General features: G+C 47.5%; 2 protein-coding genes across 6 annotated transcripts in view; both read left to right on the plus strand.

Annotated features, from left to right (window-relative positions):
* Window positions 1-25,210, plus strand: part of LOC144104883 (isobutyryl-CoA dehydrogenase, mitochondrial-like) — a 119,862-nt gene that overhangs the window by 78,727 nt on the left and 15,925 nt on the right. For 2 of the 5 annotated variants that reach the window (XM_077638113.1, XM_077638114.1), the window contains exons 1-5: window positions 9,379-9,673; window positions 10,165-10,265; window positions 12,718-12,887; window positions 14,829-14,938; window positions 23,751-23,965. In XM_077638113.1, coding sequence (XP_077494239.1) covers window positions 9,565-9,673; window positions 10,165-10,265; window positions 12,718-12,887; window positions 14,829-14,938; window positions 23,751-23,965 — 705 coding nt within the window. In that variant the 5' untranslated portion in view covers window positions 9,379-9,564. Of the gene's footprint in view, window positions 1-9,378; window positions 9,674-10,164; window positions 10,266-11,285; window positions 11,532-12,717; window positions 12,888-14,828; window positions 14,939-23,750; window positions 23,966-25,210 lie in introns of those variants that run through there. The other 3 variants (XM_077638111.1, XM_077638112.1, XM_077638115.1) reach the window with 2 other exon arrangements.
* On the plus strand, window positions 20,499-22,772 carry l(2)34Fd (nucleolar protein 10 lethal (2) 34Fd). The gene has a single exon (XM_077638110.1). The coding sequence runs from the start codon at window positions 20,668-20,670 to the stop codon at window positions 22,723-22,725; it is 2,058 nt and encodes a 685-aa protein (XP_077494236.1). The 5' UTR covers window positions 20,499-20,667; the 3' UTR covers window positions 22,726-22,772.

Consider the following 25,210-nt stretch of genomic DNA (forward strand, 5'->3'; position numbering starts at 1 on the left):
AACACAATACGTCACAATGACGTAGGTTCACATCATGTGAATGTAAAATTGATGCCGTTTGCCAAAAGGAACTAGCCGTGATCACTTACGGCCCGTAGTTTTTTCCGTCTTCTTGAAAACTTGGAGAACTTGTGCAACCTGGAAGTTTTTCAGGCTACTATAGAAACCTGGATGAGTGCCCAGGATTAGCAGTTCACGTCTTTTTTTTGAAAAAGTCACTTTTTCCGGGGCCTAATGTCGGGTCGTTTGGATAAACTATTGCTTCTCCGAGGTCGCAGTGTGTGGTGACAGTTTTCCCCGCTATTCATAGGGCTCTAAAATAACCAACGCCAGACAAGTCCCAATTACAACTGCTCGCCGGCCTCAACGAAGGCCGCTTGTTGGGACACGGTACAAAACGGTACGTGACCATGGCAGTGGCGCAGCTATTCACGCGTGTGCCTGCTGTCGCGGCCTCGCATTCACTGCGGCCGAATCCGGACAAAGAGCAAAGTACGCGGAGAGGGGCGAAAACAGCTAACCAGTCCCGAGTGGGAGACAAAGCGCCGGGGGTGCGCAGCACGCTTTTGGTAGGCAGGCGAGCGATGTGATGGGGGTGTGCTGAGCCAATCTTCTCGTTCAAGGCCTTTGGACAGTCATCGACATCATCTTTGGTGCGGCTCCGCCTTCTCCCCGAACAAGTCACGCTGCCGAGTGTTTTTGCACTCTGGCTATATGGCGCGTCTGCGGGGTGCCCGGACGGCCAGCTGAATCATCGCTAAGCGTAGACGTTTCTTTTTGAATACGTGCCGCATGTGAGGTCCGTCAGTCAGCGCAGATTGCATTGCATCTGTCGCTGACATGTTGCCGTGTCGTTAACACTCCGGTATTAGAGAGTTACCGTGTTCACGTTGCCGTTTACCGTGCTGGGCGTTTACAGGGCTGCCTGCCTAGCCCTGCCCGCCCAGCTATACAACTCTCTTTTGACGTCTCACCCATTAACTTAACGAGTAGCTTTGCTGAAAAATTTCAAGCCAAATTCTTGTTCTGTAATCTGAACACAGTAAGAAAAGGCCCGCAAGAGGGGCACTGCTGTTTTTTCCTTGGAAAGGTCGCCAGACGTCAACTGCATGCACTTTCAAGGACCCGCTGAAAATCCGCAACGTTTCCTGATTGTCCTTGGCACTGTTGTTCCCAGTGCTCGCTACAACGACGAATTATTTTATACTGGCACTACATTCAGCAGCGTCAGAACGTTGCCTGTGCACTCATCGCAGCATTGGTAGTGCGGCGAGGAACTACCGGGATGAAGTATATGCAGCTCCCCGCTTTGTCGGGCCGGCAGGGGGCTCTGTCGTGAATGCGGCTCGTGTGCACCGCTGAAAGGAGGTCTTAGCTCGAGGATAGGGAAGAAGAAGAAAAGGCGGGAACACAGCGTAAGAGGGGCCGCATTCAAAGAAGCGTCCATTGTCCGCGGGACAGTGTTCCTTCCAGAGCGTGTGCACGGGTCAGTTCAGTGCTCACGCATTCAAGGACGCAGGAGGCAGCCCTCTGTTGATCGCGTACGCGAAGAGGAGAGCCGGGACTGCCGCCGATGGGTCAGCATCAATAATTCTTTGAACGGTGTCAGACTGAGGAGCACACCGGACACCTGCAGCCGTCGGTCAGGGAGCGCCTCTCGTGCGCCCTACACGCGGACAGTGGTTTCATCTCCCGTCCTTGGCAGTCGAAGGAACAAAATGGAAGGACCTGCCCATTTCGTTCCTTCGGCCGTCCGTGTTTTTATAGCGAGTAGCTGTTACACGGTTGGCCCATCGAATGAACGTCACGCGGCCTTTCGCTTGTGGGGCTGTCCGGTTGTTGCGCGGCACGGGCTGCGGACTCAGTGGAGGTTAGGAATTGGGCCTATATTTAGAGAATATTACCCAAAAGAAGAGCGCCCCAGGCCCTTGGAAGGTACAGACTATAGCTCAACGAGCAGCTGCTCTCTTCCGGCCGCTGCCGGAGAAAGACTCCCGTTGTCCGTTGGCGTTCGCGTTTTCGAACGGCGTGGTCACGTGACCAAGCTGCGGGTTCTATGAAGGAAGCGTGCCTGGTGGCCAACCCTATGGCACCGATGCGAGAGGAGGGAAGACAGCCGCACTTCGCCACCCTCCTAAACATGTCAAGTCCGAGAGGGGTGCGTTTTCGGTTGAACATGAGCCCCGCGTCCCCGACGAGTCCGGCACCCTGCAGCGCCGAGGATGGGCCTCAGCTGTCTCGGGCCAGCAGTGTAACACACTGTTGACTCTACAAGCAGCTCGCTTCCGGATGGCTGCCTCGTACAGAACATGTTTCGCACTTGTGCTACACAGCCACGACGCCATCGTTGCAGAGACACCGCGGTGCCTCGCTCAGCGGCGACGCTAGCCAGCCGTGGCTGCGCACCAGGAAAATCCCTCGGCAGCAGCCACCGTGCGTGCGGGCCTCGCCCTGCGGCTTCTGCCTCCGGCGCAGTGCACGCGTACGCCCGGGCCTTCTCGGCGGGGCGCGGCGGCGATGATTCGGCGGCGGATTTCTCTTCTGGGCGTAACGCTGTCACGCCCGCACATTTGGGCCAGCTGAGTCTTTTCCCCAATGCTCGCTGTGACGGAATGTCGCGCCCTCTTCTCGCCGATGTGTCGCCGCGCTGTTGCATGCGCGGCTGCGGTGTGATGCGTTGCGTCGACGCGGAACGGCTGCCGCTCCGGAGGTGCACACACTTTGCGTGGCATAAAAGGCGCTCTCAGCAGCAGAGAATAGTTGCGTCCTCTTACCTGTCGGCATATAGCCGAGTGGCATATAGCCGAACACAAGAAAAGAGCAGGTGCACTCCAGTGAGCAACGGAAGAGCACTTTCCTCTCGCAACGGGGCAATGAAAAAGTTATTACGGCGCATACCTTGAGGCCCACTGTAAACGCAAAGACGCGTCCAGAGATGAGTGGATTTCCTTCTCGCGTATTGGGGCTCTGAAGTCACAACGCTATTACGCTACCACGTGGTAGTTTTTGGATTCGGTGGGGAAGATCTACTCACAAGTGCTGTAAACATCTAATACTTACCATTTCCATCACCATCGAAAACTTCCTTATTGACATTCCCCCCGGAGCCAATATTTAAGAAGGTATATCTAACTGTTTTTGACAAATTAACTAGCTTTGCGGGACGAAAAAAATAGCGCGGACTAGGCTACACGACCCTTAGCAGCACCCAGTTGCTTTCACTCGCCTATTCCGGATACAATCAGCAGGAATGCCTGCCGTATAGAAAATCATCACTCACATGAGACAAAAAGTCCACTAGTGCGCAGGACAAGACATACTGCCGCACTTGGTTCGTGTAAGACCGAGTTTGAAAGTGGTGCGCAGGCGTGCAGATGCCCTTCCAGGTGTCACGCGTAACACTAATTTAAAACATTAGATGCCTCCAAAAAGTCGACTAAGGCACGCGCTGAAAGTCTCTACGAACGCTTACTGTCTAACGCCTCGGAGTTCTTGCCACGAATAGCTAACTGATGCCCACAGTCCCTTATTCGACAAACAGCCGCGAGTAGCTTTTATTTAATTTCACTAATTATTCCACGTTGTAGTGTTATCCAGAAAGATATTGCAGAACAAATCAACTTTGTACAATTGCAAGTTTCGTAGCATCCCCAGTGCGAATGGTGGTGATGAGTTTTAGTGGCGCAAGGGCAGGTTTAGTTAGCCAAGCGCAATGGCACACGGCATGTTTCGTCTAAACAATGTCAGGTCAAATACCCATTTTCCAAGCATCTAACGCCCAGAGAAGCTGAACGCTAGGCTAGGGAAAATCCTGTACCAACTGTATCACCGGTGAGCGCACGGTGGGACTGGTTACACCGCCCGCATGGCCCCGATCGCATATTTCGCAGCTCTGGAGCAGGATGCGGGCATTCTATTGGTGCACGGATCACCGCTGTTGCTCGAGTGTCGCTCGCGTCCAGTAATTGACGGCGAGCAAAAATGGGTCGCGGCCACTTCAGTGGCTGAGTCAGTGTCCAGCAGCGAACTCAGTTCTCACCTGAAAACGGTGACACTGATTCCAGCTGGAGTAGCAGGAGTTGGAAATTTTCCAGGTATTAGACGCATGATTTCCAGTTTAATAACCCAGCTAAAATGGGAACTTTTTTTTCATCTGGACTGGGATAATATAAGTACAGATGAAAAAAAAAAGCCCTTTCTATAGTTTTCCCTTTTTATTTGCTGACCTCTGTGAACTTATCTTTGCGGTCCCTTGTCATATTCTGTGGTTCTTTTTCTTTATTTTTAATTGCGCAGCTATGAACGGTTGCTTCTAGTGAGTACTTTATTCCAGTTCGTTTTTCTTTTATTTGATTTTTTTGCTCATTACGGCTGCCTGGTGGATTTCATTTTGCACTAGACCTTTTTACTAGCCACACGGCTATCTGCTCAAATATTTTGTTATTTAATATCTTGTACGTCTGAAAAACTGAAAAATGCTTTGACTTTCTACCGGCCGGGCAAGAGCGGCGGCAAAAGCCAATGGGTTCCCTGAGTGAAGATCCGCCCAACTAACCTGGCTTTATTCAGTTCATTAAATGCGTCTCTCTCTCTTTCTCTCTCACACACGCACCTGGAGAAGACGGAGAATGAAGGACCCAAGCACCGGGAACATGGGCGTCAAAGCGATCCTCTCACACAAAAAGGGAAGGAGGCAAAGAGCGAATTTAGGACAGAGTCGCCTGTTTTGGTTTTGTCCTTCGTCTGTGGACAACGCTTGCTCTCTCGTCCGATGAGCGTCGCGAGCAAGATGGAACCGGGCGAAGAAGGGGGCTGCCATGCAATGAACTTTTGCTTGTTCCGTGCACGCAAGCGTTGCTGCTTGATGGCGCTGCAAGCACTGTAGATGGGGCTTCGTTCTCCTAGGATGCATTCTTCCTGCATAAATTTCTGCCCATGTAGCACCGAACAGGGAAGTAATATGACGAAATTGTGTAAGCCCCTCTAACGTCACATGATACGCTGGAACGTTCTTTTAAGGTTAAAAAATGACCAATAACGTGTCATGTTGCATCATAAATGTTAGTTAACATTCAGAGTTAACACTGTGCTAATGGTGTGCTCAAAGTGCTATTATAATGCTAAAATTAATAAATTATGCTTTGCTGCATTGTAAACATTAGTGTGACGTTCAAGTTCATCATTGTTCTAATATTGTGCTCTAAATGTTGTCATAATGTTTAAGACAAAACACTTAACAGCATTACAGATATATTTGAAATATTGTGTCCCATAATTTGTCCTACTGTTCTTACAGTTAAGATGCTCTTCAACTAGCAGTGCTTTACTATAAAGCTCTCAGATTGTACCTGCCATAGATCGCATGCACAGACCCATTATTTTGGCAGTAAACATCAGTTATTACCAATTCACTACATCATTCATGGGACGCATATATAAGCTGACAATTGAGTCTCCACAGCATCTGTTCGGAGGTGAGTAAGTTGCATATGTTGGTTGTTTCGGGTCTATATGGTTCACGGAGCTTAACGCCCCAAAGCGACTCAGGCTATGATTAGCACCATAGTGTTTAAGACAAAACACTCAACAGCATTACAGATATATTTGAAATATTGTGTCCCATAATTTGTCCTACTGTTCTTACAGTTAAGATGCTCTTCAACTAGCAGTGCTTTACTATAAAGCTCTCAGATTGTACCTGCCATAGATCGCATGCACAGACCCATTATTTTGGCAGTAAACATCAGTTATTACCAATTCACTACATCATTCATGGGACGCATATATAAGCTGACAATTGAGTCTCCACAGCATCTGTTCGGAGGTGAGTAAGTTGCATATGTTGGTTGTTTCGGGTCTATATGGTTCACGGAGCTTAACGCCCCAAAGCGACTCAGGCTATGATTAGCACCATAGTGTTTAAGACAAAACACTCAACAGCATTACAGATATATTTGAAATATTGTGTCCCATAATTTGTCCTACTGTTCTTACAGTTAAGATGCTCTTCAACTAGCAGTGCTTTACTATAAAGCTCTCAGATTGTACCTGCCATAGATCGCATGCACAGACCCATTATTTTGGCAGTAAACATCAGTTATTACCAATTCACCACATCATTCATGGGACGCATATATAAGCTGACAATTGAGTCTCCACAGCATCTGTTCGGAGGTGAGTAAGTTGCATATGTTGGTTGTTTCGGGTCTATATGGTTCACGGAGCTTAACGCCCCAAAGCGACTCAGGCTATGATTAGCACCATAGTGGAGCGCTGCGAATAATTTCGCCACTTGGGGTTCTTGCACGTGCACAAAGGCCTCTATAGCATTTCGCCTCCATCGAAATGCGACCCCCGCGACCAGGATCGAACCCGCGTCTTCGGGTCAGCAGCCGAGCACCATATCCACTGAGCCACCGCGGCGGCGCATGTATTAATTGGTTGCGGTCTACTGTAGAACTCAGGTGTCGCCCTCGTTATTGGTCGTTCCGAAGCATTACGTTGGCTGCCTTGACTACTGCCGGGCCTCTATTCTCTTGCACGGCGATCGATGACTGTAACGGGATACCTGCCGTCATCGTTGAATGCTCCACTGAAGATCGGTTCCGAGTTTTCATATTAGGTGTGTGATGTGAAGCATTGCGTGCGTGTTTTTTTTTCTAATTACTTTTTTCGTTGTACTTCTTTTTTTCCTGTTTTCCTTGCCTGTATAAGGAATGTTTGTCACTTCCCCCTTGATATATATAACGCTTTCTGTTGCCGATGGGGTGCGCCATAAATAAAAGCTACTTTACTATTGCAGAGAAAGTTGCATTTTTGTTGTTGAAATAAGGTTAGGGCAAGGTTATTCCAACATTTATTTGTTAAATGACACTAAGAACGATGCATTGTATAGTTTGACCAAAACAAAAACCTAACGTTGCTGTAACGCGTGTCGATGCCACTTGGGTGCTCGCGCGTATCCGAGCCGCATCCTGCTGTGACGAAGGTGCCCCCATTGCAGCCGTGCTGACACCATCGGACGGACTGCGACCAACGTGACCCTGGGGCTTCGCCGAGGCATCCCTTGGCTGCACCCCGGTGGCGTCGAGTTGTGCGCACACCTTACTGGAAAGGGAAAGTTTATGCCCGGACTGCATAATTCAAGACCGGGGGCAGGGCTCGAGGCGCGAAACAAGCACGAGAGAGAGAGAGCCGACCGGATTAGCATGAGGCGCGCGCTGAGGCGTGAAAGTTCGCATCCACTCTGCAGCTCCCGACGAACGCGCGCTGCCGCCTATGCAAAGAGTGTCGCCATCGCGGTGCACGCCAGGGCTTTCCGAGGAAAATTCGCCAGCGACGGGGACGCCGCCACCAGACGGCGTAAACCCGCAGGCGCCTCAACCTTCGCGTCACTTTTCGTTCGTTGCTTGTGCGTCTCTTCCCTGCGCTCACGGTAGGTTTCGCCGGAAACCTATGCGTTCGTTCCGACTGCTGCATGGTTTTCAAAACCTCCTCGCAGAAGGCGCCCCTACAGTAGCGCAGTTTGTTGCCGTCACTGCGTTGCTTTTAATGCGTTCGAATTAGAAGAGTCTGTGGCTGTGTAAGTGGAAGTGGCGACAACCGCCCCGCGTGGCATGCGAACCTTAGTGCGCCATATAACGAACTTCGGTGTGTTAACCTGGGATATAAAGAACCTGTTAACCTAGCATAACGCACATATAGTAGCATCGCTTTAAAGTTGCATAATTGCTGCTGCAGCCCTTTAGTGATTTTCAGGCGGCTTCTAACATAGCAACGTCCCGGCCACATTAATGACAACTAGTTCTTCATTCGCATCATGCTTGCAGATATACAAAATTACCTATACTGCAGTATGGGTTTACCATCAATGGCACCTGCATGCCAAGCCACGGTGGTTGCGGCGCTAAAATGAGCCGATGAACATTACTCCCATGAATACAGCATCACGAAACTGCAGTAGCGTACTTTAAAATAGTGCTGAAAAAATATGGCCAGGGAAGAACAAATCCTTCTGTTATCTTCTTTAATGTGAAAGCATTATATCTCCCATTAGCACAATAGCCATCGTCCGTCGCCGTCCATGGCACCAAATTCCTCAGTGACATCACCATTATCTCGCATGACGTCACCAGTAGACCATAAGATAGTGGAGTCTACAGCAAATAAAAGTAAATAAAATTTCTTTCCAAGGTGCGGGCAATTAAACCAAGGACCTTCAGATTAGGAGGCAAGCATACAACGGATAAGCCACAAACCTGCTTTTTTTTCTTTATTGCCTGCTTCGACAGTTTCCAGTAGGTCAAAGCTTAATTTGTTTTGCACTCCACGATATGCCACAAAACTGCGTTACCTTTTGGCGAATAAAGGTGAAATTAGTGTACGCGTTTCCTTACGACTGTGTGCTGATGAGTGGGTGTGTCATTAGAAATAAGGAATCCGTAATGAACCTCGGAACTCAGCTCTCGATGAGAAAATGTTATCGCATTCAAAGCCACGGAATGCAGTCTTAAGCGTCCCCCGTAATTTTTTTCCGGACTCCTTTATCCCGCATCAGTTCTTTAGTGCTTCTGTGAAACTCACGTTTATCGGTTGTAACGGAATGGCCTCGCCTGCACATTTTTAGCGTCTAGCCTTGTACATTTCTTACCCTTGAAATGAACCAACAAGCCCAAGCCCTTGTACGTGGTCCTGTCTATAGTGAGGTCAGTTATTCGAGTCATATGCAGGCATTTTATGAATAGCTGTCATTCTTCGGTTGCCCACGTTCGCCTGAGTGACGTCATAGACCGAGAGCGCCGTCGTTGCTGCAAAACTGCCGCGCGCACGGTCTGTGCGGAGCAGAGCGCGGGGCCTACCTGAGTGCGGCCGAGGCATTGTGGTGAAGTCGTCGAGACAGAAAAGGGAAGGACACATGCCTTTTAGTTGCCCTTAAACTTTTCCCCTTCACCCCACCGCACCCCAAGCCAGAACAATGAATAACTCGTCCGTGAGCCGTGGGCCGGCTCACAAAATCACTGCCACCCCAGTAGTGTCCATGTACTCCACGATGAGTCGAAGGGCTGGGATATGACTATAGCTGGGGAGCGGGAAGCGTTGTCGGTGTTGTCCTGAGTCTGTAGGTAGGTAGGCCCAGTTCTGATAGCCTTAGACGAGGGGTCTCCGGTGGAGGTCGTGACACGGCTGGCTTGCTGGCTTCAGGCTCTTCTGCTTTAAACAGTCGTGACCGGTAGTGACTCGTGGGACCCATTTTTCTGCGCACAGCAAAACCAATATGTAGAATCACCGCTGCATTCAAATCACGCGCGCTCTCTGTCAAGTCACATGGCAAGCGAAAGCTCCGCCCCTCGTGGGATTTCCGCGTGAATACAAGTAGCCCGCAGTTTCGCGCTATGCTACCTCCGCCTGTGCTTGAACGTCGCGGCTTGCGCAGCTAGAGCGAACTTTTGTGTATGTGATCACGCGAGCGCCATACGTTGCTTGTCACTCTGTGCCGGCTGTTTATGTGGTATCGTATGTTGCAGACAGTTATAAAGAGTGCGAATATTAGTTTTTGACGTAAACATGAGTGCATTTGGCGCGCTCGCAAGAACCCGCAACGTAGGGCGACTTCTTCGATATCAAGCATGCTTTCCCAGTTTGTTGACTCGTAGTGCGTCCACATCACTCGATGGTAAGCGCGCCTGATAGCGGTCATGATGTCGCCGTGCGATTTTCCTTGGTACACTGTTCAGATTTGCACGCGCGAAGTTGATGGACTGTGTAATGTACGGAGGCGAGTCGTACAATATACTAGGCAGTCTTGGAATTCCGCTTCGTTCGCATTGTATCTGCCTGCCCGAAGTAAATCCACACAGCTGGTGTAGACATTTGTTTCTGAATTTTCCCTTTGTGAACGGTTGAATCTGTTGCCGCATGCGTGCGGCAAATAGTTGACCTAATTCTCAAGCAAATTTCGCGGGCAGGCTACAAAAGTATTAGAATTTTTCTACCCCCCCCCCCCCCCCCGTTTTTTTTTGGCTATAGCGACAATAATATAGTTTATATTTGTTGCATATTAGTCAGCAAGCAGTGCACTTGAAAGTATCACAGGTATACATGTCACTGGGAGCATTCCTTCCTGCTCAGGTTTTAAGTGTATTTCTTTCCTTGCCTTTGCCCCAGCCACCATTGGACTCTCAGAGGAACAGATTCAGATGCAGCGAACAGCAGCAGAATTTGCTGAGAAAGAGATGCTTCCAAACATGATGGAGTGGGATGAAAAGGTAACACCTAACTCATAACATGCCCTCCTGTCGACAGCAATGCACTTACAGATACTTAAATTGATTATATTTGCATTCTTGACATTTTCTTAGTTCAGCACCTGAACTGATGTGTTATGTTTTAATTGCTTCTACTTTATTTTATTGTCAATGCCATTCCAAAATTTACATTATGCCTTTCATATAAAGGGAGTATGTACCAAGAATTCTATATTGAAGTTGTTTAATGTGCCTTCCCTCCCCGTTAAGTCGTTTATTTGCAAACTGTGCAGCATATGCACAGCGGCTATTATAGCTTTCACTTGAAGTCACAGGTGCCATTATGGGTGCATACAAGACTAGGCAGGAAATAGTCCTTTGTCCTCTTGCCATGGAGAGTGGCCTCCTCAGCACAACCCTGCACCCTCTCTCCAACTTTCCCCATTCACTGCTGTTCACCCCTCCGCACCCCTAGCCTGAACAACAAACAACCCACTTCCCATAATACCGGTGCAAAGGACTGCCTGCTGTTAATGAGACAGCATACAGTTGAGGCCAGAATATTACATATCACACTTCAGCATTCTGATTCTGCCCTCACTTTGCATATAGGAAATAAGAAGGTTTTATGCACGAGCACACAAATAGCACTCGCATGAGTATCATATATACCTCTTCTTGCTAGACAGCTAAGCAGCTCTGCTAGCTGCTGTGGTGGTTCAGTGGTACGGCGCTGAGCTGCTCACCCAAAAGACACGGGTTCAATCCTGTCCGCTGTGGTCGAATTTCGATGCAGGCGAAATTCTAGAGGCCCGCATACTGTGCGATGTCAGTGCACATTAAAGAGCCTCAGGTGGTCGAAATTTCCGGATCCCTATACTGCAGCGTTCCTCATAGCCCGAGTTGCTTTGGGATGTTAAACTCGCATAAACTACTCTTGCAGCTCTACTGTATTGAGACCTTCAGCCCTCCTGGGTTAAGGACTCGCTCTTAGCAAGACCTGAACATAACACCAGAGGATTTCTTAGCAGTCGTTACATCATGGGTCCTTGAACTATGTTAGTGTGGCCTGGGGAACGACGGGTGCATCACGGAATCGCGACGAGTGATGTGTGTGATGGATGCGGTGCAGTGGAAACACTGGAGCACCTGCTCCTTCGCTGTGCCGTGTTCACCGACGCTCGTCGTGATATGCTTGCAACCTACAGGGCGCTGGGCATACTTCCAGACTCGCTCAAGACGCTATTGTGGCCGCATGGCAGTGCGCGCACCCATGAGCGAACCTTGGTGAGCCTCTGTGCATTTCTCGAACAGATGGGCTTGACCGTCCCGTCTGTTTTGCGCCAGGTAGTGTCGCGCAATGATTGAACACTCCATGTGTACTACGTCGGACGATTACAGCTGGGCACCCCACCCCTGCTGTTGTGTGCAAAGTGTTGTGCGCATGTGTTTTTATTTTCTTTATTGACTCTGCACGTGCGCAACTTGTACAAATGTATTGTTATGTAAATAGTATATTTATCACCTCTCCCTCTATCCTTTCTTACTGTCCCCTCACCTCTTTCATTTTACTTCTTCAACCTGCCTGCTATCCTTTATTTCCGCTGCCCCAGCTCAGGTGCCGCCGTAGTGATGACAGATGCCTGGGTTAGCAAAAATCTTTTGCCTTCCTTTTTGTTTTTATTTTACATTAAACACTACTACTACTACTACTACTACTACTACTACTACTACTGCTACTACTGCTTAGTTAGTAGTCAGCCCTGAAGAGCGAAATTTCTTCAAAATGTGAAGATGCTGGTATCTGTGCTTGAGAACACTCTGCTACTCCATGTTGTATCTCCAACGTGTGGCACAAACTTCAAGCAAGTTTTTCTTTATCTATTTATCTATAAATATTGCAATCGCAGCCGGAATTTTAGCATTTGATTGGGATTTTAGTCTAACTAGCAAACAAAATTCAGCACAAAGCAGGAGGTGCAACAAAATGCACTAGTGCAAATAAATCTGAGGCAGTCACACTAAAAAACCGCACATCAAGATGTGAGGGGAAAAGGTTTAGAGGAGGCAGTAAGACTATATCGTTGTCGAGCCGCCGCGGTGGCTCAGTGGTTAAGGCGATCGGCTGCAAGCCCAAAAGGCGCAGGTTTGATCCTGGCTTTGGTGGTTGAGTTTCAATGGAGGTGAAATGCTGGAGGCCCATGTACTGTGAGATGTCAGTGTGTGTTGAGAGCCCCAGGCCGTTGAAATTATCCGGAGCACTCCACTACGGCACCCCTCATAGCCTGAGTCGCTTTGGGATGTTAAACCACATAAAACCATACATTGTTGTCAAGCTTATTTCATTCATTAACAGCCCTAGGAAAGAAAAGGCACTCGAAGCAGTTATTGTAAGTGGAATTGGGAGTTACTACTAGGGTGTGCACATCCTGTAGAAAAGGAAGCTATGAATGTGTTGTTTTCTTTTCTATAGGAGCACTTTCCTGTGGATGCCATGAGGAAAGCGGCTGGGCTTGGCTTTGGAGCCATCTACATTTCAGACGAGTATGGAGGATCTGGGCTGAGTCGTCTCGATGCTTCAGTAATATTTGAAGCACTGGCCAAGGGCTGTGTCAGTACCACTGCCTACATCAGCATCCACAAGTACGCTCTTTTGCTAATCAGTTTACACATATAATTTTTATTAATCATCATCCATCAGGAATCGCCCTGCCTGGTACCCTCAGTGTAATGTGCCTAGCCTACTGTACCTCAAGTACTCAGTCTCCTTCACATTGTTTATTTGTGACAGATTTTACGGTTACAGGATGTTGCTGGACACTTTTCTTTTCAGATGTTGTTCATGTTTTAATTCACAAGCCTTTAGAGCTGAAAACTGCGTTTTTGCTGCTGTTGCTGTGCCACTTGCATAGTGTGTGATGCTCTTGACCTGCTACCCTCCATAGTGCTGAGAATGCCAAGAGGTGGAGGAATGTGGAGACATAAGCAGAGTGCTATGGGCAAGCAACTAACACCCCTGTCACATGGACACATTTAGTGTCACTTTCAACGAGTGACATTCGCCTTTAGTGTCACTCACATAGTGTCACCTGCTGAACATCAGTGACACTCGTAGAACACACTCGCCTTGTAGGGAGTTTGGCGATCTCACTGCACTTGGTCCAGCGAAACAAGTATGTAGTCTCAACAGCAGTGCTCTCACACAAATAAAGTTTTCGAGAATTAAAGGTCTCAAAATCTTCATCTTATTTTCTTGTATGTGTCTTTCAATGGGCACTTGTTATAAGTCACCAGCAACTGAAAATAATGTGCACACTTGAACACCTACTCTCGATCTTAGTTCTAGGGTGGTCAAGTTGTTCTGTTGTTTCACTCGATGGCTTGCGACTCACTTGTTTGCAACTCAGTCTCAAGCTGCACCAATGCAGTGCGAGCGTGGGCTCACATGCAACATGCTACTGCTGCAGCATGCTTGCATTCTTTCGTTTGCAACGAAGTCGCCCTGCCTGCGTGTTCCGCCACGTTTACCTTGTAGGCGTACTCTGAATTAACCTCTTACGTGTCTTGGATCGTGATGCTTCTTGTAGTTAACAATATGTTATCAGATGCTCAAATAAACTCTGAAAAGTGGCTTGGAGTATTATATTCTTGATAAAATTGCATTCTCAAACTATTTGTGCAAAAGCAAATTAATTTCCACAGAGTACTACAACATCCATTGTCACTTGCAACATTTAAAAAAGTCGCTTCCTTTTGCCATGTGACAGCGTGCACTGTAAGTGTCATTCGTTCTAGGGAAGTGCACTTCAAGAATGGAAGTGTCACAAAACTTGCTCGTATGACAAGGGTATAAAGCGATTGTTGAAAGTTTAGCTCCCTCTTAGGCAAGATTATTGGTATTGTGCTGTACAATCTTGTTTTCCAATTTTGTGCTGCCTCAAGATTTTCATATACCCAGCTATCCCTGCTCAACTTTTAAATTTCCCATCCACCGCTCATCCTTTCATTACCATTCTTTTTTTCTTCTGACTTTCTCATTAAGGTTTTGCTGCTTTCTCTTTACATTTCACCTGCTCACATTTGCAGACATATTGGCCTGTCACTTGCACATGTAATGTTCTCATGTGATGGTGTATTTTTAACAGTGATGGCTTACGGGGGCCTTTTCTGTGGCGAGCAGCACTGCCTTGGCATTTTGTAACTGAAAACTACCACATTCACCTGCTGTCCACTGTGACATTAGAGAGATGTAGCTTAGCGCTATCCGATTCTGTGCACCGCCACTGCGCACGCACTGATTGGCCCCAATGCAGCTGGCTTAGGCGCAGCTCACCGACACCTTGCACTATAAAGCGCCCTCACGATGACCTGTGCAAGTGCAGTGGCTCTCCGCAGAAGCAGATAGTGGTACTGACTGTGGATCGCACTGTGCTAAATCTCTCTATTGTTACCACTTTATTTTGTAGCAAGCACTTGTCCTATCTGTGCGTTTTCCTCTGGGCGGTTGTGTCTAGCTTTCCTTTGAGCCATGCACGACAAATGACCTGCAAGTTTCCATTCCTTACTCAGACGTTTCATTTGCAGCATGGCCCTGTGGATGATTGATGCCTTTGGGAATCATGAACAAAAGTTGAAGTGGCTGCCTGAATTGTGCACAATGGAAAAGTTTGCATCATACTGCCTGACTGAGCCAGGTAACTTTTTGAGGACAAATGTGTTAACAGGTTGAACTCGCTAACTCATCTTGCTACTCTTTGCTTAGTGATACGGAAGAAAAGATGTGCTTTTACCTCGTACCAGTAATCACCATCACTGTGAAAACTTTTAAACGGGAAGGGGATTGAATCCTAGCTGCAAAGGCCATGTTTCCATGGAGGGGAAATGCGAAAGGTAGCCATATGCTGCGTGTTGTCAGTGCACTTTAAGAACCCCAGGCATTCGAATATATTCTGGAGTCTTCCACTTACTTACATGTAAATTGCTAATATCACATTGTCCTTAGCAGTGTAATTAAATGCTTCAGAAGTGGCATTTTCATGAAAATGGGGTCTAACCTGTTGATGGCCAAAACAAGCCTGTTAAATTTCTGCAGGAAAAGAAAAAGTAACTGCGATGTAGTGAGCTGTAAATGAATAACAAAACGCTACCAAGCTGAGAAGAAAAAAAAAATCGCCTGCTTTTTCAAACCTTGAAGTGCATCAGTGGCAAAAACAGTGAAGAAGAGAAAGTGAATTAAGGGGTTTTTGATGAAAAAGCCGTTTACTTGAAAAATGATTGAGCAAAAATGCTGCCTGGGGTTTTCAGGAATGAGATGAAACCGAGAATAGTAAGCCTGGCGCAGAAATAATGGTTTGTCAGCGAGATAAAGTAGCTAATGCCTGAAGTTTAGTGGAAAAACCTAAGTAGCAAGTACAAACCAGCCTGACTGAAGTGTGCCTTTCTGGAAGAATGTCTCGTTTTCATCACCGCTCTCATTACTAGCTGTAGTTGTCTAGGCTATGTTATTGGTCATGGATAAATTATTTTTGTGGTCAGCAGCTATCTGATCTTCATTGCACTGTTTCATTTTGAAGCTTACATGAAACACTGTTATCTTAATGGTATGTGTTGCCTAGTGAGCTGTGTGCAGCGTATACAATCGTGCCTCGTTAATAGGGACACTTAGTTTGCTGAGCATAAGTGTCCATCAAGCGAATCGTCCATAAAAACAAATAGTGAAGAAACGCAAACAAAAATAACTTTTTGAGCAATAAGCATTTTAGCATAATACCTACTTCTGTGTATAGTGGTGTGCAGTGAAGGGGAATTAAGCAAAATCTTGGAATTTCCTATTGTGTTATCCAGATCGCCACTCTACGTAAAATAATGTGACACAGTGTCAAGCATCTAGTGGTCTATGAAACATATGATTGTCTCTTATGGCGTGATCACGTGTCTCTTACTATGACTGCACATACTACGAACTGAACTGCTAGTACCTATATGGACTTAGTCAGCTGACAACTGCCAAATACAGCTTTTGACATAGCGCAAGGTGCAGAGAGAATTTATTTTCAATCATTGATGTAATATGCAAAAAGGTAAGGTGTGTCGAGTGGGCACCTGGGCACTGCAGAGCATAAATCTACAGAAAAAAAGGACATCATTCGGGCATCTCGCACTGCTTTTCACTGGTGTCCAACACTAAGAACACAGAAAAATAATTATCAGGTTAGGAACAATTGCCTACAGAAAAATTGCAATGCTAACCCCACCACTAGCTTACAATAACTTGAACTCTCAACTTAATCAGGTTAGGGAAGTCGAGATTTTGTTCTCATCATTGTAATGCAGCAATAATACATGGGCTTCTATGGATTGTGTGTACTTTCACCCTGTCCATGTCTGGACAGCGAGTTTCCATATTGAGGCGAATATAAATGGAAACATTGGCCATAATTAGAGAATTCCACATTAACGGGGGTCGTATTAACGGCACGATTGCATGTGTTATTCATGTATGAAAGCACTACATAAGGGGACACGGTGGCCGCAGCTGGCAAAAGACAGGGTTAACTGTACAGACTGCTCCGCAATTATATGTGCACCGTAGAATGCTCCTCACAGATAAACCAGTGAATAGTTCGAGCTCAAATTTTGCACAGAAATGGCATTTGATCCGCAGAATTGTTTTATACCGCATTTCTTTGGGGGTACTTGCTTGAATCAATAAGAAGTCGGATATTTGCATCGTCAGCAGTGACAATGAAATGAAACACGCCGCTCTATCAGCGATTGCACTGGTAGCGCCATCTCATTGGTTGACCGTGGAAATTAGGCCTCTTAAAGATTAGGAGGTGCCCCTTCTGGTGGGGCGTGTTTGTGCCGTCAGAGCCATAAAGTTTGTAAATATTACCCAGAGGGAAAGCTGGCGTCACCGTCTATGTGAGTTTCTTAAAGGGCACTTCATCCATCGTGGGAATGCCGGGAAGACAGCATAGCATACTTGGCTTGGCCCTAAAGCATGGCTACGGCTGAAAATTGAAAATTGGTGTTTGGGGAAAGGAAATGGTGCAGTGTCTGTCTCACATCTCAGTAGTGAAGGGATAAAGGAGGGAGTGAAGGAAGAAATAGTTGCCGTAGTGGAAGGTCCTGAATAATTTCGACCACCTGGAGATCTTTAGCGTGCACTGACATCACACAGCACAAGAGCACCTTTCTGTTTCGCCTCCATCGAAACGCAGCCGCCGCTGACGGGTTCGAACCCGGGTACTCCGGATCAGTAGCATAGCGCCCTAACCACTGAGCTACCGCGGCGGGGACTTACTACTGCAGAAATACAAATGCTCGCAAATTATGTGTTGCAAGGATGCTTTGTTTTGCAATCAGTATGTCTTGTAATAAAATATAGTAACTGTACATCACAGTAAATTAGCAGAGCACAAGATAGGCGTAAACGACCACCGAATTTGCCCACGGCAAGAGAGAGCTTTCTCTTCATAGCGCCAAATATAGTGAACCGTGGGAAATTTTTTTTTTGCGTTTTACAGACACATTTTTTAGACCAAGTATTCTTGCAAAAAAATTGCTAGTTGTTAAAATACTACACTTTAGAAGCTTCCGTTTTCGCATTGTGAAAAACAGAAACGTGTAATTGGTGTAGGGTGTAGTCTGCTATTGTGGGAGTGTGCCCTATGTCCGTGCATAGAATATGTTTGTGCCGTGAGAAACTTGCCCAAGCCCCTGGTTTTCTATGAGAAACTAGTTTGCGCACACTAAATGTGCCGGCGCTCGGCATGTCCTCACACTGCGTTTACAGATTTTGCCAAGAAAAACATGACTTAGGAAGCGCAAACCTCTCCACAAATAAGTGACAAGTTGCGCTTGTCGAAGTACCTTGTGCTTTTAAAATGTCTTCGAGGCTCCTACAAGAAATATGCAGAGTGGTCACAGCAGCAGACTGCCGAGTTCTCAGTTCACAAAAAAAAAAACCTGTTCCCTTTCACGTTTCAATGCACAGGTAGCACAGGTTCCCGCCGAGCAAAACCCAGCTTGCTGCCCAAATGGCGCCCAGTGAGGGGGCAAACGGAATTTAGGTCTAGAGGGCGGCGTCAGACACTGCGCTCACCTCACTTCGAGTCAAGCGCCTTCGGATGCTTCGGATTTCAAATGAACTGCGTGCGTAGCTGCACTACAGTGGTGAAAACGAAACGGAACAACCCAAAATATCTAATCTGTAGCACAGGCAACAAGCCACTAGATGCCAATCCGATGTGCTGTCTTCCCGGCATGCCTCGGGTGCCCAGGAAAAAAAAAAATTCCTTCATGGATAAGTGAAAACTGAAGAGCCGCCAGTGAACAACGTGGCGCCTACGTGCTCCGCTGATCGAATTTCTTTTGATCCCGCTCTTAACTGGGCGGTAAAAAAAAAAAAAAATGGCCTTAGAGTCGTCCTAGCATGCATTATGGACGATTCTATAGTAGGATACAACTTAAAAAAACAGCAGTTGCTAACACTGAGCCACGGTCCGCAGCGTACTGTATTACTCCGCTGGCCCATCTTAATAGTAAACGAAAACAACTTTTTAACGTTTGACTATATTAAAGGGACACTGAGGAGAACTCTATCATTTTTTTTTTGTTCGCAAAATCTGATAGTTTGGCATTTCATGGCTTTGTTGCCGCTTGTCCGGGCGCGAAAGATGCATTTATTTCAAAGAAATTTGGATTCGAAGATGAAAAAGTTTTTCCCGCCGCTCTGATTCTAACTCAGGGAACTCTTATGACGCCACGGCAACTCTTATGACGTCTCAGAACGGAGTGACGTGATACGCGACGTAAACGCAGACTCCGTGATTTCTGATGTCTAGCAGTGCGGTGCGCAACCTTCCTTTGCCAGCCTCAGAGATTCATGGCCTCCATGAAGTAAGGAAAATTCCTTCAAGGTGGCGCCTCTTGTCCTAGGAAGTCATCACGCTTGTACTTGCGAGATTGGCCTGTGGCGGCGACACCTGCATTTTGGTTCTTGCTATCTTCTAAATTACAAGAGCTTTGTTTTCAGTAAGAGTGGCGTTTTTGTGATCAGGAGCTGCTATTCTATCGATACAAGCCAACTTCAATTTCTCCTCAGTGTCCCTTTAAACAAGCCACGTATCAAAATTCTAGCTCCTATAATTTTTTTCTTGTGATTAATTCTTTGTGTGGGCAACAAGAAAAGTATTAACGATGGTCTACTTTTTTTTTCGTGGAGGAAATCTGTAAGGCGGTCGTGAATGTGGGAGGAGCTTCACTGCAAACTAGAGTGAACTAGAAGATAGAGTGTGTCAAACGCCTATGCCGCCTGTGTATCAAAATTGAGGCAAAAAGAGGGTAATTTCCGCTAGGATCGCTGCGAACGTTATCTTTCCCTAGGTGCCTTTTTAAGAGCGGCAGAACCCGCGCGCCGCGTGGCGTAGTTGTTAGTGAACTCGCTTTACACGCGGAAGACCAGGGTTTGATTCTCCCTGAATGAACAATTTGTTTTTCTTTTTTCTTTTATTTTAAATCGCAGTTTGTTTTAGTGCAAACAAGCCGTGGCAGCAAAAAAAGAAAGAAAACCAAAACCGAAACTGAAGTTTGTGAAGCGTCGCCTTGCTGCTGCTGTGAAAATAAACGGTGAAAACGGTGTGAAAATAAACCCCAAGGCATTGGGGTTTAGGGATAGTGAAGGGAAAGTGGATTTTAAGAGGTTAGAAGTAACCAAGTGAAGGTTATCTGATTGGTGGCTAAAAGCAAGACAGGAGTAAAATTTCACAAGACACGGCTAGGTGGCTTGAGCCACCGCCCGATGTAAAGGGTTCAGCCGTATCCATCCATCCATCCATGTCAGTGCACGTTAAAGATCCCCAGGTGGTCGAAATTATTCCGGAGCCCTCCTCTACGGCGCCCGTTTCTTCTTTCACTCCCTCCTTTATCCCTTCCCTTACGGCGCGGTTCAGGTGTCCAACGATATATGAGACAGATACTGCGCCATTTTCCTTTCCACAAAAACCAATTATTAACAGCGGAGCACCTAGGCCGCCTAGGCCGCCTAGGCGCCCCGCTCTGTTCGCGTTTCTTTCCATCGCCCCTGTACGGTAAAGAACTCTGGTCAGAGGACTTCTATTTTTGTTGTGATGTATTGTAAACCACTTGTTATTCTAGCCGAAGAAAAAGCAAATAAAAAAAGCAATACCTCGAATAGTACTCGCTAATTATTGAAGCTGCAGGCAACGTTTCTAGGCAACGAGTACCAGTAGCCACCGGTAGCCAGTCCAATCCAAGCTAAGGCGGTGTTTGCTGGCGACGCCATTTGCGGCATGTAACATGTGGTTTCTGTCAGCAACGTTATGCAACGCGGTAGTTTTCGGCGCCGCTGATCATTGAGAGAGTAGTAGTCGCGGCATAGCCGCAAAAGGCGAGCAAGATGCAAGTGTCGAGCACGAACGACGTCAAGATCTACAACTTGAGCGGCGGGAGGTCGCTGCCGGAATGGCTGTCGGACCGCAAGAAACGCATGCTGGCCAAGAAACACTCGGAGATTCGTCACCGTATCGAGCTCATCCAAGACTTCGAGATGCCCACCGTGAGCACAGGTGTAGCTATGTCGCGTGACGGCCAGTACGTGATGGCGACCGGCACGTACAAGCCGCGCATCCGCTGCTTCGAGGTGTCGCAGCTATCCATGAAGTTCGAGCGCTGTTTCGACTCCGACGTCGTCGCGTTCGACATCCTCAGCGACGACTACACCAAGATGGTGTTCCTCCACTGTGACCGGTATGTGGAGTTCCACGCCGGCTACGGGCGCTATCATCGGATCAGGATCCCGAAGTTTGGTCGCGACATGGCATACGGGTCGGCCGCCTGCGAGCTGTACTTCGGCTGCGATGGAGCCGAAGTTTACCGGCTCAACTTGGACCAGGGTCGCTTCTTGAACCCGCTGCTGACTGAGGCGACGGCGATTAATGTGTGCCGCGTGAACACCTACCACAATCTCGTCTGTCTGGGAACGGAAGAGGGCAAAGTGGAGGCCTTCGATCCCAGGTGCAGGTCGCGGGTTGGAGTCCTAGAGTGCGCATTGAACAGCGTGACTGAAGATACGGAGATTCGAGGAATGCCTTCGGTGACCGCAATGACGTTCAAGGACGCCTTGACGCTCGGTGTTGGGACGGCGACCGGTCAGATCCTGCTGTTCGACATTCGATCCGACAAGCCGCTGCTCGTGAAGGACCACCTGTATGGTATGCCCGTCAAGAAAATCGCCTTCCACTCCGACGCCGATGTCGTGATGAGCATGGATTCGAAGGTGCTCAAGCTGTGGGACCGCACTTCAGGGAAGGCATTTACGTCGGTCACACCAGGTGTCGACTTGAACGACCTGTGCCTTGTGGGTAACTCTGGGTTGTTCTTTTTGGCAAATGAAGATAAAAAGATACTGTCGTACTACATACCGAGCTTGGGCCCCGCCCCGAAGTGGTGCTCCTTCTTGGACAACCTGACTGAGGAGCTGGAGGAGACGCACCAGGACACTGTGTACGACGACTACAAGTTCGTCACGCAGAGGGAGCTAGAGGACCTTGGTCTGGGCCACCTCGTGGGCACAAACCTCCTCCGAGCCTACATGCATGGCTACTTCCTGGATGTGCGGCTCTACCACAAGGCTAAAGCACTGGTGCAGCCGTTTGCCTATGATGAGTACCGAAAAAAGAAAATCAGAGACACACTTGAGGCGACCAGGAAGAACCGTGTTGAGAGCAAATGCAAGCTGCCAACGGTTAACCGAGAGCTGGCGAGGAAGCTCCAAGAAGCAGCTGAAACTGAAAGCACAACACAGAAGGTGGCTTCAAAGAAGGCTCCAAAGACTGCTCTTTTGGGTGACTCGAGGTTCAAGGCAATATTCGAGAACCCTGATTTTGAAGTTGATCCAGCCAGCGATGAGTACAGGCTGTTAAACCCACTTGTAAAGAGCCTGGACAAACGACAGAAGAAGCAGAAGGATGAAGCTGTGAAGAAGAGGGATGACATCATGGACTTGCTCAATCCAGTTGAAGGTGGCGAGGGTCAAGGCAGTTCAAGTGAGGAAGAAAGTTCAGATGACGATAGAACATGGACGAAGGAGGTCAAGAGGCAGCATCGAATTATAAAGCAGGAGGCAAAATCTGAGACGTGCCCCAAGATGTATGAGCTGAAGAGCGGCATTGAGCTCCGTGGTGGGCTTCTCGATGGCAAAAGTGCTAGTGTGGAAGCTGTGAGAAGGCAGCAGAAGACTGCACGAAAGTTGACGCTCGCGCAAAGACTGCACAGAGAGAAGGCAGATGCCAGTGCGGTGGCAGGCGCTGGTGGGAACAGAATGATGACTTTTGAGCTGAGAAAAACAAAGGCTGAGCGGGACAGAGAACAGAGGGCAAAGGTGCATATGACTGAGCGGAAGAAAGTTAGGCGTTCGACAAAAGGGTTGAAAATGGGAAAGGCAGGACAGCTCTAATCTATCTCACAGTTTTTGTAAATAAAGTGCCTCTTATTCACGTGTCACCCTCGCTGTTGTTGGACGACGGAATTGAAGGCTGGCTTGTAGTGGGCCCATGTTTAAGCCACATTTTTGTTGAAAGTGCAACGCCAGGAACGTTTTGATGTTCACGGGAGCTGGGGAAAGTGTCGTGCACTCGGCTTTGGGGCCATGGTTACGTGTGCCTTAAAAAGTTAGTTTCTGCACACGTTGTATTACTTGACAAGTGTGTACTGACACCCTCTGGTTATGCCCTTGGATGGGTTATCTAGGGTAGTCTACCTGTACCCACGGTGTCTGCATTGGTGAGCGTGGTGAAAAATAGTACAGTTGCAAGCTTTGCTGTGAGCTTATATCGAATAGATGCACAAGGGATGGCGATGCTGCAGGGTAACTTGTGTGAATGTACCTCCGCAAGTGTTGTTGCCATAAGAGCAAAAATTCCTTCTAGCCGAACATTGACATGTGGCAGCTCTTGAATGGCATTAGTGTAGTGTGTTTAAGGGATTCTCCCTATGTGGAGTAGATTTTATATAGGGGAATAATTACTCATTAGAATCCAGCCTTGCACAGGCATACAGCTAAAGGAAAGCTATGCATTGGACAAACACTGTCCCCATCTTGAGGTCCCAGTTAGCCTAGTTGGTAGAGCAACTTGCCCTGGAGAGGCCAAGGTTCCGGATTCAATCCTCATGCCAGAAATAATTTATCTGAACTGTGAGGTCTCTGTGAATACCATATGACTCTTCTTTGTAGCCAGTGGCTGTACTTGAGTGGATGCTAATGATTCACTCCCATATTTCATGGTCATTGTGATGAATGCGTGTGCAAATGAATTTAATAATTTGTTGGCGAGTGTGTTTTCTTTGCTTTGTCTGCACCTATTGCTCTGTATGTTTTGTTGTTTTGAACCTGCGCGTGCCACAAGTTGTATGTCAGTCTTTGTTGGAGTTGGCGGAAGTCATGCCTCTCTCCGGCAAACCTGACCTTGTCTGTTACCACAGGCAGTGGGAGCGACGCTGCCTCCCTAGTCACCACGGCCAAGAGGGATGGCGACGACTACATCCTCAATGGCACCAAGGCATTTGTGAGCGGTTCTGGTGCAAGCGACGTGTACGTGGTGATGTGTCGGACTGGGGGGCCAGGCCCCAAGGGCATCTCCACAGTCGTCGTTGAGAAAGGAACGCCAGGTCTTAGCTTTGGCAAGAAAGAGAAGAAGGTTCGCAGTTTTTTTTTCCCCGTCATCAAAACTGGCTTCTGTATGAATTTTGTTTTGACGAGTAGATCATCTGACTTCAGACCAGAGTCACTGACGTAAGGACAGAATCGAGATAAGGCTCTTGGGAGAAGGAACTAACTCATTGCTGTGCCCTGTGAGTGAAGTGGACGGGCAGTTAGTAACCTGACAGGTCCCCTGTTCTCACTTGTGATGTTCTGAGGCAGGCGTTGAAGGGTACTGAACCATTGGCATGCTTACACTACTTTGCAAACACACCTTAAAGGGACGCTGACAACAAATTGAAGTTCGCCTGTATGGATAGATAACCATACTCTGATCACAAAGAGATTACTCTCTCCCAATATGGAGCAGTTATATTTTAGAAAATGTAAAAAGTTAAAAAAATGGTTGGCGGTTTAGCATTGCTGAGCACGAATATTGTGTGAAGGCACAGTTTTTTGTAGGTGGACATGACTGCCACATATGTGAAAGTGTGATTGAGGTATCCACTGACCCAGGGAGCCAGTTATGCACGTCTTCAACTTTTAGTGCGAAAGCACTATTCTAGTGGGTGAACACCGAACAAGGTCTTGGGATATTTGTATGCTTATGGTGTTTTTGGTTTTGTGCAAGTGAAAGTAAGAAATAAAAATAAATAAATATCCATGACTGGGAGTCGAACCTGCAGCTGCACGAATAGATCAGCTTCGCAGGCGCTGCGCCAGAGCACTTGGCTGTCGCTGCAGCCGAACACGCCTCGTGTTAAACTACAACCTCGTGCTGTGGGTTGCACATTGTCTTCTTCATCCGCTAATACTACTATCAAACTAATATTCGTGGTTTGAGCTATGTGGCAGTGTGGCTATGTCTAGTAACTGAGAGATGTGCGCTGCATGTGTTGGCATGGACAATGTAGTGGCAGAAACACTGCACTAAAGCAATACGCGTTGGCGTTGACAACATTGCTGCAGAAATTGGCACTAATGAAAAGGTTGAAGGCACGCGTAACTGGCTCCCTGGGTCAGTGGACACCTCAGTTATCCTTTCAGGTACATGGCATTGGTGTCAATCTCAAAAAAAGTGTGCTTTCGCATAATATTTCGTACTTAGCAATGCTAAACCGCCAGCCATTTCTTGCAAGCAAAATGCAGTATGTGAACACAATTTTTTTTTTCTTTGTGGAACTCGGAGGCTAGGCTACACCGAAATTCACTTCGATACGGTGATCACGGAGTCTTTATTGGT

Source organism: Amblyomma americanum, chromosome 9, assembly GCF_052857255.1.
Source record: "Amblyomma americanum isolate KBUSLIRL-KWMA chromosome 9, ASM5285725v1, whole genome shotgun sequence".
Classification (NCBI taxonomy): domain Eukaryota; kingdom Metazoa; phylum Arthropoda; class Arachnida; order Ixodida; family Ixodidae; genus Amblyomma; species Amblyomma americanum.